The 16,081-nt window shown below is 40.0% G+C and overlaps 1 protein-coding gene across 2 annotated transcripts in view; it reads right to left on the bottom strand.

Annotated features, from left to right (window-relative positions):
* Positions 1-16,081, bottom strand: part of LOC131956522 (lactase/phlorizin hydrolase) — a 29,601-nt gene that overhangs the window by 793 nt on the left and 12,727 nt on the right. For both annotated transcript variants that reach the window (XM_059321015.1, XM_059321014.1), the window contains 8 exons: positions 15,154-15,281; positions 14,348-14,469; positions 12,509-12,644; positions 11,022-11,205; positions 10,506-10,608; positions 9,454-9,593; positions 1,041-1,170; positions 78-259 (listed from right to left, as the gene is read on the bottom strand). In XM_059321015.1, coding sequence (XP_059176998.1) covers positions 78-259; positions 1,041-1,170; positions 9,454-9,593; positions 10,506-10,608; positions 11,022-11,205; positions 12,509-12,644; positions 14,348-14,469; positions 15,154-15,281 — 1,125 coding nt within the window. The remainder of the gene's footprint in view (positions 1-77; positions 260-1,040; positions 1,171-9,453; positions 9,594-10,505; positions 10,609-11,021; positions 11,206-12,508; positions 12,645-14,347; positions 14,470-15,153; positions 15,282-16,081) is intronic.

Raw genomic sequence — 16,081 nt, 5'->3', positions numbered from 1 at the left:
TAGGACTCACATTTGAGCAGCTCATTAATGTAGTACTTGTAGTAGTTAATTCACCACATTAATGTCGTACGACTCACCTTTGAGCAGCTCATTAATGTAGTACTTGTAGTAGTAAATTCTGTCTGTGTCTCCCAAAACGTCCTGACTCGGCCGACCGCTCTCTGTGATGTAGATTGGGGGGTTGTTGAAGTGTTCCTTGGCCCACCGTAGAATATTGCGGACCCCCCACGGATTCACTTTCAGCCAATCTGCTTCAGTGCTGTAAGGTGACCATTCAAGTCAGATTCAATGGTTTGTTTAATAGTTTGAGAACACGGATTTTGGAATTTGTTTGTAATACATTTTAATGGATCATCTTTCACAAGTGTGGTATGGTTTATTATAAAAGTTTTATATTGCTAAGCATACGCTTAAAAAAGACAACAACTCACAAAGGAAATGGGCAGAAAATATGGTAATGCCCTGAGCTCAAGAACGATATAGGCGCTAAATAAGATGACCGGAGCTAACATACATTAACGTATATGATTATGTCTATAGTTCACATACATGCACTTATATGATCAAGTCCCCAGTTCACATACAATTATGATACATAGCCGTATATGGTCAAGCCCATAGCTCACACATGCCTGTATATGGTCATGTCAATAGGTCACGTAACTTCCCATATATGGACATTTCCACAGTTCACCCACAAGCCCTTAGGTGGTCATGTCAAGGGTTCGCATACATGCCCGTATATGGCCATGTCCACAGCTCACAAAAATAGACTGTATGTGGTCAAACCCATAGCTCACACATATGCCTTTATGTGGTCATGTCCATAGGTCACGTACAAGCCCTTAGGTGGTCATGTTCAGGGTTCGCATACAGGCCGTATACTGTCATTTCTCAGTCCACATACATGCCGTTATATGGTCGTGTCCTCAGTCCACATACATGCCGTTACATGGTCATGTCCATAGATCACATACAAGCCCGTATATGGTCCTGTTCACACTTCACATACAGACATGACAAGACGAATCAGGTCCTACCCTGGCCAGCACGGGTCTGCCCTAGTTTCAATGTCCTGGTCCTGTTCATAGTTGGGCTCAGAGTTGGCCCTGGTCCTGTCTGAGACCAGGTTACTCGTGTAGTGGTTCATGCCCAGAAAGTCGTAGGCACCTGCGGGGGTGACACCAAACAAGATTTTACTAAGTTCCTAAACTTAACACTGCGGGAGTGATAACAACAAAGCTAATACAAGATCCGTTAGCTTAACAAAAAGTTGGAAAATCGAGTGTTATTGATCTAAGATTCAGAAGAACACTAGACTACCCGTCATCCCTTGGATAACTGTGGGTTTCGGGGGTCATCCATCAAAAAACATCACGTCTGTCACTCAGATGCATAGCGACCCTTCTCGGCGCCCGGGGACAAACTTTTCGATTTGAACCCCCCCCCCCCCCCCCCCGCAAGATTTCGATTTGCAACCCCCCCCCCCCCCCCCTCAAACTTTTGATGTGCACCCCCCCCCACTCAAACTTTCGATTTGCACCCCCCTCAACCTTTTAATTTATTTTTCCAACCCATTTTGGCGCCCCCTAAGGTCGGCGCCCGGGGACATATGTCCCCCACCCGCCCCCCCCCTCCTCGCTACGCTACTGCAGTGTCACTTATCGTCACAAAAAACAGACCCCACATTCAAAAAGATGTTTTTTATCATTTAAAAACACCGAAAACACCGATTTCGGACTATCCCTTCATATACTGACGTCACAATAGACCTACTCAACTCTACTTCACCTGCCCAGTGTCCCGCCAAGTCTCAGACAACATGTTTTTATCGTTTAAAAAACGATTCCAGCCGAGCATGTCTCTGACCACACTATCCCTTCATATGCTTAGGACAAAGAAACAGATGAACCCTACTTCACCTGCCCTGTGCCCCGCGAGTTCCTGATAGTCAACCTTATCATTCACATATAGGGCTTAAGAAAAAATAATTGAAAACGTAAAAAAAAAAGTTCTATTAATTTTTATGACACTGACTTTAAAATTTAGCCTTCACTCTCCAAAGCAAATTTTAAAATGCTTTTCTGGCATATCTAGCCCTGGCCACCTATACCATGTTTAAATAATGTGAACACCCGCCATCTTGCTCGTGGTAAACATGGCCTAAAAATGGTCCGAAGTCATTCGTCCAGTCCGGACGCCATATTGTTGTTAGCAGCCGACCACGCCTCCAAGTTAGTGAGTAATCCTACTATATCTAGATATAGAACCTAGATTTTAAAAAATCCCATTTATTCTCGAATTAGATGATCATTGAAGCTAAACAAAGATTTATATAAAATAATTAAGGCCTGAAATAGATTCTAGATGTAGAATTTACATTAAGTCTAGATCTAGAATGTACATTGAGTCTAGTGACCTAGATCTAGGCTAGATCTAGATTCTAGTCTAGAATCTAGGCTAGATTCATATAGGCTGTTTGATGAGAATTACAGAATGATTTTTTTATTAAAAATGTATCAATAATAGCTAGAACACTAGTAAACTAAGCTAATTTAGCATATTTTAACTTTCTGTGCAAAGTCATTATTACTGAAAAAAATTCCAAAGTCAGGTCAGCCTGTGGCACCCTCCACTGAACGTGACAGAAGGAAAAAAAAACTTCACCCGTGACCTTCATTAAAACAGAATTTGCTTTTGTTTTATTTTTATTTTTGGTAAACATGTGCTTAATCTTACCCAATAAGTGATAAAAATTTGAAAATTAATTTTAATTACTGTTGTAAAGTGAGATAAACAGCTTAATAAACACATGCTTTCTTGAGGGGGTGTGGCCCGGGTGTGGCACATCGCAATTATAACTTTATATTTCTGTGTTTTATGACTATATTTGTTCACAATTAGCATGCTATGTTTTTTAAATTGATAAAAGGTAAGTATACCAAGTTACAAAATCCGCAATCTAACTAATAATTCATACTTTCAATTTAAAAAATAATAAAAACGATCATCAACGAAGAAAGCGTAAACATTCTATTTTTAGGTATGACATAAAAAACAGTCATAAATCTAGCCAAATGATTGGATTCTTGCGCGGCACACATTTTCCCGCGCCTCGTTTTCACCAAACAAGAATATAATAAAATGGCATTATTACTTACACCCTCAAAAGCATTGTTTCCACCCTAATTATATTAAACAATTCTATTTTTATTTGATAGTAAAGATGATATACAAATTGTATATTACAATAAAGTTATTGTAGAACGCACCTGCTTTTAGTTTATTCGACTTGAAACGCAAGCTAGGTCAGCGTGACTTTCTCTCGTTAAATACAAATAAAGAAATTAGGTCAAGCTGCCATTATTAAAATGTTAATTATTCGCCCCGTAAATACATGGGCAGTTTCGAGTGAAAATCTATCCGATTACGATACAATCCTTAGTTTTAACTATCATGTACTTCATGAGAAAGAAATGATTCGATATTTTATATGGCCGCCCAAAACACGGGTGCTTCAAAACCGCGAGAACGAGATTTCACGAATCGAAAAACCTAATTCATAACTTTCCTTCAACAGCTGATCTTTAGATCTAGATCTAGAGAAATTTATTGTAAAACTAATGAAAAAAGACAGTTTAAAATTGATATAAGTGTTGGAACGTAATAAATACAGCAAACGGACGTATTGTTTAAGTTATAGCCGGCAGAAAATTAGCTTTGTAACGCGTTAAACTTTTGAATGGGCCACAAAGTCTATGATGGAGTCCGCCATTTTTATTGAACCAAAAAAGTAAACACATCAAGGGACGTCACTATTCCCACAAAGTTTAGTCAATGTTTTAACATTTTCTTGGACAGATTGTAGATCTAGAGAAATTTATCGTAAAACTAAATGAAAAAAGACAGTTTAAAATTGATATAAGTGTTGGAACGTAATAAATACAGCAAAAGGACGTATTGTTAAAGTTATGACCGACAGAAAATTAGATTTAGAACGCGTTAAACTTTTGAATGGGAACACAATTTTCTTCGATAGACGCCGCCATTTTATTGTACTAAAGAGTAAACAAAAACATGTGACGTCACGGTCCCGCCGAGTGTAGTGGTCGTTCTAAACTTTTAAAAAAAAATGGGTTACTCTGCGTATGAATAAATCAATAAATTAATTAACGTCTTTAAATAAATGTGTGATTAACAGTCTGTCTTAAAACAAAATTTTTTCTCTACCTACATACTATTTTACAGCTTTCCACGATGAGTGCAACCATGCGAGATAGTCAATCAGGCAAACAAAAAAACAAACAAATAAATATTCAAACATGTAAACAAACTTGACTTTTAGTAGTATACTAGAATACCCGTCATCCGTTGGATAACTGTGGGCTTCGGGGGTCATCCATCAAAAAACATCACGTCTGTCACTCAGAGGCATAGCGACCCTTCCCGGCGCCCGGGGACAAACTTTTCGATTTGAACCCCCCCCCCAAGATTTCGATTTTCAACCCCCCCCCTCCCCCAAACTTTTGATGTGCAACCCCCCCCCCCCCTTCGCCCCCACTCAAACTTTCCATTTGAACCCCCCTCAACCTTTCAATTTATTTTTCCAAACCATTTTGGCGCCCCAACATATGTCCCCCCCCCGCCCCCCCCCTTCCCCCCCGCCTCCCCTCCCCCCTCCCGCCCCCCCCCCCCCCCCCCTCCTCGCTACGCTACTGCAGTGTCACTTATCGTCACAAAAAAACAGACCCCACATTCAAAAATATGTTTTTTATCTTTTAAAAACACCGAAAACAACGATTTCGGACTATCCCTTCATATACTGACGTCACAGGTGACCTACTCAACTCTACTTCACCTGCCCAGTGTCCCGCCAAGTCTCAGACAACAAAAACGATTCCAGCCGAGCATGTCTCTGACCACACTATCCCTTCATTTGCTTAGGACAAAGAAACAGATGAACCCTACTTCACCTGCCCTGTGCCCCGCGAGTTCCTGATAGTCAACCTTATCATTCACATATAGGGCTTAAGAAAAAATAATTGAAAACGTAAAAAAAAAAGTTCTATTAATTTTTATGACACTGACTTTAAAATTTAGCCTTCACTCTCCAAAGCAAATTTTAAAATGCTTTTCTGGCATATCTAGCCCTGGCCACCTATACCATGTTTAAATAATGTGAACACCCGCCATCTTGCTCGTGGTAAACATGGCCTAAAAATGGTCCGAAGTCATTCGTCCAGTCCGGACGCCATATTGTTGTTAGCAGCCGACCACGCCTCCAAGTTAGTGAGTAATCCTACTATATCTAGATATAGAACCTAGATTTTAAAAAATCCCATTTATTCTCGAATTAGATGATCATTGAAGCTAAACAAAGATTTATATAAAATAATTAAGGCCTGAAATAGATTCTAGATGTAGAATTTACATTAAGTCTAGATCTAGAATGTACATTGAGTCTAGTGACCTAGATCTAGGCTAGATCTAGATTCTAGTCTAGAATCTAGGCTAGATTCATATAGGCTGTTTGATGAGAATTACAGAATGATTTTTTTATTAAAAATGTATCAATAATAGCTAGAACACTAGTAAACTAAGCTAATTTAGCATATTTTAACTTTCTGTGCAAAGTCATTATTACTGAAAAAAATTCCAAAGTCAGGTCAGCCTGTGGCACCCTCCACTGAACGTGACAGAAGGAAAAAAAAACTTCACCCGTGACCTTCATTAAAACAGAATTTGCTTTTGTTTTATTTTTATTTTTGGTAAACATGTGCTTAATCTTACCCAATAAGTGATAAAAATTTGAAAATTAATTTTAATTACTGTTGTAAAGTGAGATAAACAGCTTAATAAACACATGCTTTCTTGAGGGGGTGTGGCCCGGGTGTGGCACATCGCAATTATAACTTTATATTTCTGTGTTTTATGACTATATTTGTTCACAATTAGCATGCTATGTTTTTTAAATTGATAAAAGGTAAGTATACCAAGTTACAAAATCCGCAATCTAACTAATAATTCATACTTTCAATTTAAAAAATAATAAAAACGATCATCAACGAAGAAAGCGTAAACATTCTATTTTTAGGTATGACATAAAAAACAGTCATAAATCTAGCCAAATGATTGGATTCTTGCGCGGCACACATTTTCCCGCGCCTCGTTTTCACCAAACAAGAATATAATAAAATGGCATTATTACTTACACCCTCAAAAGCATTGTTTCCACCCTAATTATATTAAACAATTCTATTTTTATTTGATAGTAAAGATGATATACAAATTGTATATTACAATAAAGTTATTGTAGAACGCACCTGCTTTTAGTTTATTCGACTTGAAACGCAAGCTAGGTCAGCGTGACTTTCTCTCGTTAAATACAAATAAAGAAATTAGGTCAAGCTGCCATTATTAAAATGTTAATTATTCGCCCCGTAAATACATGGGCAGTTTCGAGTGAAAATCTATCCGATTACGATACAATCCTTAGTTTTAACTATCATGTACTTCATGAGAAAGAAATGATTCGATATTTTATATGGCCGCCCAAAACACGGGTGCTTCAAAACCGCGAGAACGAGATTTCACGAATCGAAAAACCTAATTCATAACTTTCCTTCAACAGCTGATCTTTAGATCTAGATCTAGAGAAATTTATTGTAAAACTAATGAAAAAAGACAGTTTAAAATTGATATAAGTGTTGGAACGTAATAAATACAGCAAACGGACGTATTGTTTAAGTTATAGCCGGCAGAAAATTAGCTTTGTAACGCGTTAAACTTTTGAATGGGCCACAAAGTCTATGATGGAGTCCGCCATTTTTATTGAACCAAAAAAGTAAACACATCAAGGGACGTCACTATTCCCACAAAGTTTAGTCAATGTTTTAACATTTTCTTGGACAGATTGTAGATCTAGAGAAATTTATCGTAAAACTAAATGAAAAAAGACAGTTTAAAATTGATATAAGTGTTGGAACGTAATAAATACAGCAAAAGGACGTATTGTTAAAGTTATGACCGACAGAAAATTAAATTTAGAACGCGTTAAACTTTTGAATGGGAACACAATTTTCTTCGATAGACGCCGCCATTTTATTGTACTAAAGAGTAAACAAAAACATGTGACGTCACGGTCCCGCCGAGTGTAGTGGTCGTTCTAAACTTTTAAAAAAAAATGGGTTACTCTGCGTATGAATAAATCAATAAATTAATTAACGTCTTTAAATAAATGTGTGATTAACAGTCTGTCTTAAAACAAAATTTTTTCTCTACCTACATACTATTTTACAGCTTTCCACGATGAGTGCAACCATGCGAGATAGTCAATCAGGCAAACAAAAAAACAAACAAATAAATATTCAAACATGTAAACAAACTTGACTTTTAGTAGTATACTAGAATACCCGTCATCCGTTGGATAACTGTGGGCTTCGGGGGTCATCCATCAAAAAACATCACGTCTGTCACTCAGAGGCATAGCGACCCTTCCCGGCGCCCGGGGACAAACTTTTCGATTTGAACCCCCCCCCCCCCAAGATTTCGATTTTCAACCCCCCCCCCTCCCCCAAACTTTTGATGTGCAACCCCCCCCCCCCTTCGCCCCCACTCAAACTTTCCATTTGAACCCCCCTCAACCTTTCAATTTATTTTTCCAAACCATTTTGGCGCCCCAACATATGTCCCCCCCCGCCCCCCCCCCCTTCCCCCCCCCGCCTCCCCTCCCCCCTCCCGCCCCCCCCCCCCCTCCTCGCTACGCTACTGCAGTGTCACTTATCGTCACAAAAAAACAGACCCCACATTCAAAAATATGTTTTTTATCTTTTAAAAACACCGAAAACAACGATTTCGGACTATCCCTTCATATACTGACGTCACAGGTGACCTACTCAACTCTACTTCACCTGCCCAGTGTCCCGCCAAGTCTCAGACAACAAAAACGATTCCAGCCGAGCATGTCTCTGACCACACTATCCCTTCATTTGCTTAGGACAAAGAAACAGATGAACCCTACTTCACCTGCCCTGTGCCCCGCGAGGTCCTGATAGTCAACCTTATCATTCACATATAGGGCTTAAGAAAAAATAATTGAAAACGTAAAAAAAAAAAAAAGTTCTATTAATGTTTATGACACTGACTTTAAAATTTAGCCTTCATTCTCCAAAGCAAATTTTAAAATGCTTTTCTGGCATATCTAGCCCTGGCCACCTATACAATGTTTAAATAATGTGAACACCCGCCATTTTGCTCGTGGTAAACATGGCCTAAAAATGGTCGGCAGACATGCGTCCGGTCCGTACGCCATATTGTTGTTAGCAGCCGACCACGCCTCCAAGTTAGTGAGTAATCCTACTATATCTAGATATAGAACCTAGATAACAAAAAAATCCCATGTATTCTCGAATTAGATGATCATTGAAGCTAAACAAAGATTTATATAAAATAATTAAGGCCCGAAATAGATTCTAGATGTAGAATTTACATTAATCTAGATCTAGAATTTACATTGAGTCTAGTGACCTAGATCTAGATCTAGAATCTAGATCTAGGCCCTAGGCCCTAGGCTAGATTCTAGATTCATAACTTTACTTCGACAGCTGATCTTTAGATCTAGAGAAATAATTTATTGTAAAACTAAATGAAAAAAGACAGTTTAAAATTGATATAAGTGTTGGAACGTAATAAATACAGCAAACGGACGTATTGTTAAAGTTATGACCGACAGAAAATTAGATTTAGAACGCGTTAAACTTTTGAATGGGAACACAATTTTCTTCGATAGACGCCGCCATTTTATTGTACTAAAGAGTAAACAAAAACCTGTGACGTCACTATTCCCACAAAGTTTAGTCAATGTTTTAACATTTAAAAAAAAAATGGGTTACTATACGTATGAATAAATCAATAAATTAATTAACGTCTTTAAATAAATTTGTGATTAACAGTCTGTCTGCATTAAAAAATTATTCTCTACCTACATACTATTTTACAGCTCTCCAGATAGAGTCGAACATATCACAATTTTCGATCGGACAAACAAAAAAACAAACAAATAAATATTCAAACATGTAAACAAACTTGACTTTTAGTAGCATTAAAGAAAAGATAAAGATATAGATAGATAGATAACTAAAGATGGACACAGTTCTGAGACCAACTTAAAAAACAACAAGCAAAGTATTTTTCAGGCCTCATGGGAAGAGGGGCAGTATGAGAACGACCCCCCCCCCCCAGGATGATATAGAAATATAATGATTAAAAAAAAACATGAACTTTAAGCAGTGTCGCCCCACCCCCACCCGGTATTTTCAAGTGCTCCCTCCCCTTTCCGGTGAAAAATGTCCAAAAGAACACCTTGTACAAGACTTATAATTTGCTGACTGCCGTGAAACGTAACTAACCACTAACATGACGACCCAAGTCTAGGCTAAGAAATAGAAAGCTGACCTTTGTTTAGAGACCTCTCAGCTGCCGTGAACTCGGGCAGGCGGCTGGTGTTGAGCCCTTGGCGAGAGCTTTTCTCTGCGATGTACTGCTTCATCACCGCTGGGTAGTCGCCCGACCCCCCGTAGATGGCGTTACCGAACCTGGGACACGGGGTGGGGGAGAGACATCAGAACTTATGAGCTCTAGTATAACATCATTAAGGTGTGACGGCTAACTCACTAGCTACATAATACGCTATCGATTTACACCAGGGTTTCTTTCAGTACATATACCCCACCCCCGGGCGAAGAAGAAAACTGTATTTTGACATAGAAAATAATTACTTTAATCAACGTCCGCGCTACCCCCCTCCACAGAAATGTTTGAAAGAAACCCTGTTTTACACAATTCACATGCTGGCTACCTCAAAACCCAATGACAATTAGACAACTACATAGCGAATAAGGCGGACATGCTACCTTGCCACATTGCAACCTTGCTACATTGCTACCCCGCAAAAAATTACTTTGGCAAAACCCTGTTCCATAACCCTGTTTCATATATTTAGTTAAACTAAAGTACCTAACTCAAGTACCCAACCAACCATAACCCTGACTCTACCCAACCAACCATAACATTGACTCTACTCAACCAACCGTAACCCTGACTCAAGTACGCATCCAACCATAACCCTGACTCTACCCAACCAACCATAACCCTGACTCAAGTACCCATCTAACCGTAACCCTAACCCATGAACCCAACCAACCGTAACCTTAACTCACCACCGAACAGTAGCCCTGACTCTACCCAACCAACCATAACCCTGACTCAAGTACCCATCTAACCGTAACCCTAACCCATGAACCCAACCAACCGTAACCTTAACTCACCACCGAACAGTAGCCCTGACTCTACCCAAGCAACCGTAACCCTGACCCAAGAACCCATCCAGCCGTTACACTTACCCAAGAACCCAACCAACCATAACCTTAACTCACCAGCCAACCGTAGCCCTGCCCCACGAATCCAACCAACCGAAACCTTAACTCACCAGCCAAGCTTAAACTCACCAGCCAAGCTTAAACTCTATGGCACGGTCAGCAGCCAACACGTCATCTAGTGAGTCAGTCAGTGGTTCCTTCCACTCAATGTCAAGTGTGATGCCGACACTGCCTTCAACACGGAAGATATATACATAATATTATATACTATAATTATCATATATAGATATCATTTTATGCCGATATATATATATATATATATATATATATATATATATATATATATATATATATATATATATATATATATATATATATATATATATATATATATATATATATATATATATACATATATATATATAGGCATATAGGCATCAACAACTTTTACTTCATAGAAGATGATTATACTATAGGTCTACATATAAACATATATAAAATGTATATATACATGATATATATTGAAAAAGAATGGGACTATTTTTACCTAAACCTCCCCCTCCCCCCCCACCCCCCACAAAAGATTTTTTTTTTTATTATTCCAGACTATCATTAACAGTAAAAAAAATGCAGGCGGTTGCTTACCTCCATATTTGGCCTTAAAATGGTCTTTGTACAGGTGGTAGGCGCGGCTGTGCGAGCGGATGATGTTGTGGGCCACCCGGTAGGTGCCGAACCCAGGGTCGTACACCCCGGGCGCGAAGACGGCTACACCGTACCCCAGCCAGCTGATGACGTAAGCCTCGTTGAAGGTGATCCAGTGGCTGACCTGCAGGTTAAGGTGAAAGGGAACGTATAACTAAAGACAAACTAAAGGCAGACTAAAGACAGACTACAGACAAAATAAAGATAAACTAAAGACAGACTAAAGACATAACTAAAGACAAACTAAAGGCAGACTAAAGACAGACTACAGACAAAATAAAGATAAACTAAAGACAGACTAAAGACATAACTAAAGACAAACTAAAGGCAGACTAAAGACAGACTACAGACAAAATAAAGATAAACTAAAGACAGACTAAAGACATAACTAAAGACAAACTAAAGGCAGACTAAAGACAGACTACAGACAAAATAAAGATAAACTAAAGACAGACTAAAGACATAACTAAAGACAAACTAAAGGCAGACTAAAGACAGACTACAGACAAAATGAAGATAAACTAAAGACAGACTAAAGACATAACTAAAGACAAACTAAAGGCAGACTACAGACAAAATAAAGATAAACTAAAGACAGACTAAAGACATAACTAAAGACAAACTAAAGGCAGACAAAAGAAGTCTACAGACAAAATAAAGATAAAGACAGACTAAAGACATAACTAAAGACAAACTAAAGACAGTTGCTGCTTCAGGGTTTGATTAATTTTAGCACAAACACAAAGTTAAGTCGACATCTAGATTTTTTATGTGGTCCTGTGAGTGACCTAGTGATGACCTTAACCGGTAAATGACCAGCGGTGACCATACCCTTTTAATGACTTAAAAATGACCTTACTTTGTAAAATGATCTTACCTTGTAAAATGACCTAAAAATGACCTTACCTTGAAAAATGATCTTTCCTTGTAAAACCAAACGATGCCCTTACCTTGTAAAATGACCTAACGATGACCTTACCCTGTACGTGACCTAACAATTACCTTACCCGGTACATGACCTAACAATGATCTTACCCTGTACATGACCTAACGATGACCTTACCCTGTACATGACCTAACGATATCCTTACCCTGTAAATGACCTAACGATGACCTTACCCTGTAAATGACCTAACGATGACCTTACCCTGTAAATGACCTATCAATGACCTTACCCTGTACATGACCTAACGATATCCTTACCCTGTAAATGACCTAACGATGACCTTACCCCGTAAATGACCTAACGATGACCTTACCCTGTAAATGAACTAACGATGACCTTACCCTGTAAATGACCTAACGATGACCTTACCCTGTAAATGACCTAACGATGACCTTACCCTGTAAATGAACTAACGATGACCTTACCCTGTAAATGACCTAACGATGACCTTACCCTGTAAATGACCTATCAATGACCTTACCCTGTCTCCGAACTGCTCAAAACACACCCTGGCGTAGTCCTCAAACAGAGAGACGATGGAATCGTTCATGAACCCACCCTGGTCCTGGAGGGCCTGGGGCAGGTCCCAGTGATACAGTGTCACCATGGGCTTGATGCTGGGGAGAGTAATGTGTCACCATGGGCTTGATGCTGGGGAGTGTAATGTGTCACCATGGGCTTGATGCTGGGGAGTGTAATGTGTCACCATGGGCTTGATGCTGGGGAGTGTAATGTGTCACCATGGGCTTGATGCTGGGGAGAGTAATGTGTCACCATAGGCTTTATGCTGGGGAGAGTAATGTGTCACCATGGGCTTTATGCTGGGGAGAGTAATGTGTCACCATGGGCTTGATGCTGGGGAGAGTAATGTGTCACCATGGGCTTGATGCTGGGGAGAGTAATGTGTCACCATGGGCTTGATGCTGGGGAGTGTAATGTGTCACCATGGGCTTGATGCTGGGGAGTGTAATGTGTCACCATGGGCTTGATGCTGGGGAGTGTAATGTGTCACTATGGGCTTGATGCTGGGGAGTGTAATGTGTCACCATGGGCTTGATGCTGGGGAGTGTAATGTGTCACCATGGGCTTGATGCTGGGGAGTGTAATGTGTCACCATGGGCTTGATGCTGGGGAGTGTAATGTGTCACTATGGGCTTGATGCTGGGGAGTGTAATGTGTCACCATGGGCTTTATGCTGGGGAGAGTAATGTGTCACCATGGGCTTGATACTGAGGAGAGTAATGTATCACCATATGCTTTATACTGGTGAGTGTAATGTGTCACCATGGGCTTGATGCTGGGAAGAGTAAGGTGTCACCATATGCTTTATACTGGGGAGTGTAATGTGTCACCATGGGCTTTATGCTGGGGAGAGTAATGTGTCACCATTGACTTGATGCTGGGAAGAGTAAGGTGTCATCATATGCTTTATACTGGGGAGTGTAATGTGTCACCATGTGCTTGATGCTGGGGAGTGTAATGTGTCACCATGGGCTTTATACTGGGGAGAGTAATGTGTCACCATGGGCTTTATACTGGTGAGTGTAATGTGTCACCATGGGCTTTATACTGGTGAGTGTAATGTGTCACCATGGGCTTGATGCTGGGAAGAGTAAGGTGTCACCATATGCTTTATACTGGGGAGTGTAATGTGTCACCATGGGCTTTATGCTGGGGAGAGTAATGTGTCACCATGGGCTTTATGCTGGGGAGTGTAATGTGTCACCATGGGCTTTATACTGGGGAGAGTAATGTGTCACTATGGGCTTTATGCTGGGGAGAGTAATGTGTCACCATGGGCTTTATGCTGGGGAGAGTAATGTGTCACCATGGGCTTTATACAGGGGAGAGTAATGTTTCACCATGGGCTTTATACAGGGGAGAGTAATGTTTCACCGTGGGCTTTATGCTGGGGAGAGTAATGTGTCACCATGTGCTTTATACTGGGGAGAGTAATGTGTCACCATGGGCTTTATACTGGGGAGAGTAATGTGTCACCGTGGGCTTTATACTGGGGAGAGTAATGTTTCACCATGGGCTTTATACAGGGGAGAGTAATGTTTCACCGTGGGCTTTATGCTGGGGAGAGTAATGTGTCACCATGTGCTTTATACTGGGGAGAGTAATGTGTCACCATGGGCTTTATACTGGGGAGAGTAATGTGTCACCGTGGGCTTTATACTGGGGAGAGTAATGTGTCACCGTGGGCTTTATGATTTTGTGTACTACCACCCCGTCCTCTGTGTGCATAACTACGATTCCCAACACCATCTTTTATGACTATCATCCCACCCCCACCTCCTGTGACCCCATTCCTTACTTATTAGCCAGGAGAGCGTCGATCAAACGGTTGTAATAGTCCACGCCATTCTGGTTGAGACTGCCGGCTCTTCCGTCCGGCAAAACACGGCTCCAGGCGATAGAGAACCGGTAGAAATCCACCTGGGGAACACAGGTATCACGTCTGAGAAGTCGAAGGTCGGTCAATACAAGCTGCGACTTGTGTTTGACCAACCTCACACCCATGCTGAACGTTAAGATTGATCCTATCTTTCACTACAAAACCCACTAAAACCTAGACGTCGTTTTTTTTTCGCCTTACAATGTATATCGAGAGCAGGCTATACATTTAGCCTTAGTGTTTATTTACTGGATTTCAAGCTGTTGTTAGCAAAAATCGACCACACCTTGCCACCATGATCTACAGCAAAAATTTACCCAAAAATTTGGTTTTGAGGTTTATCTACATCTAAAAATTTGACTTAATTTAAAGATTTTCTTCAGATAGTTACCCTAAAATTGTAGTTTAAAATTTAACCTCATGACTTACTCAGACGACTTTATGACTTGCACTAAATATTTACTGTAAAGATTTATCGTGAAATTTCACTTCAAACATTTCCGCTAAAAATTTACCTGTAAAAACTTACCATAAAGAAATATCTAAACTAAGCATTTACCATTAAGCTTTAGGCAAACCTAACCTAACCTTAACCCTAAAACGCTTTGCCTTAAAAAAATCGACCCTATAGATTTACCCTAAAACGATTTGCCTTAAAACATCAACCCAAAACATCTACCCTAAAACGATTTGCTTTAAAACAAAAATCGACCCTGTAAATTTACCCCTAAGGTTTTCAACATGGCGACGTCCTCCTGATACAGATGGTAGCTGTCACAGGCCACGTCGCCTGTCTGACCACTGGCCAGCTTGTTGTTATGGGCGAACGTGTCCCAGATACTGGGACCTTTGCCTGCAAGAGGATACTGGACCTTTAACTGATAATACAGACACAGGGACCTTTAACTGATAATACAGACACAGGGACCTTTAACTGCTAATACAGATACAGGGACCTTTAACTGTTAATATAGACACAGGGACCTTTGCCTGCAAGAGGACACTGGACCTTTAACTGCTAATATAGACACAGGGACCTTTAACTGCTAATACAGACATGGGGACCTTTAACTGCTAATATAGACACAGGGACCTTTAACTGCTAATACAGATACAGGGACCTTTAACTGTTAATATAGACACAGGGACCTTTGCCTGCAAGAGGACACTGGACCTTTAACTGCTAATATAGACACAGGGACCTTTAACTGCTAATATAGACACAGGGACCTTTAACTGCTAATACAGACACAGGGACCTTTAACTGCTAATACAGATACAGGGACCTTTAACTGCTATACAGACACAGGGACCTTTAACTGCTAACAGAGACACAGGACCTTTAACTGCTAATACAGACACAGGGACCTTTAACTTCTAATATAGACACAGGGACCTTTAACTGCTAATATAGACACAGGGACATTTAACTGCTAATACAGACACAGGGACTTTTAACTGCTAACATAGACACATGGACCTTTAACTGCAATTAAAATGCTGGAACATATAAACAGCTAATAAAATCCTTGTGACCTTTTATTGCAAATAACAATTTAGACCTCACTCACTGGCCCTTGAGTCACAAGCATGGAACTTTATAGCGAGCGTTTAAAAAATCACTAAAGGTGAAAATGATTATTGCGCAACGTA

Source organism: Physella acuta, unplaced genomic scaffold (genome assembly GCF_028476545.2).
Source record: "Physella acuta isolate Inbredline_101_S28 unplaced genomic scaffold, ASM2847654v3 ptg001157l, whole genome shotgun sequence".
Classification (NCBI taxonomy): domain Eukaryota; kingdom Metazoa; phylum Mollusca; class Gastropoda; family Physidae; genus Physella; species Physella acuta.
The sequence above is the reverse complement of the archived record's forward strand: the minus strand, read 5'-3'. Positions and strand labels throughout refer to the sequence as shown.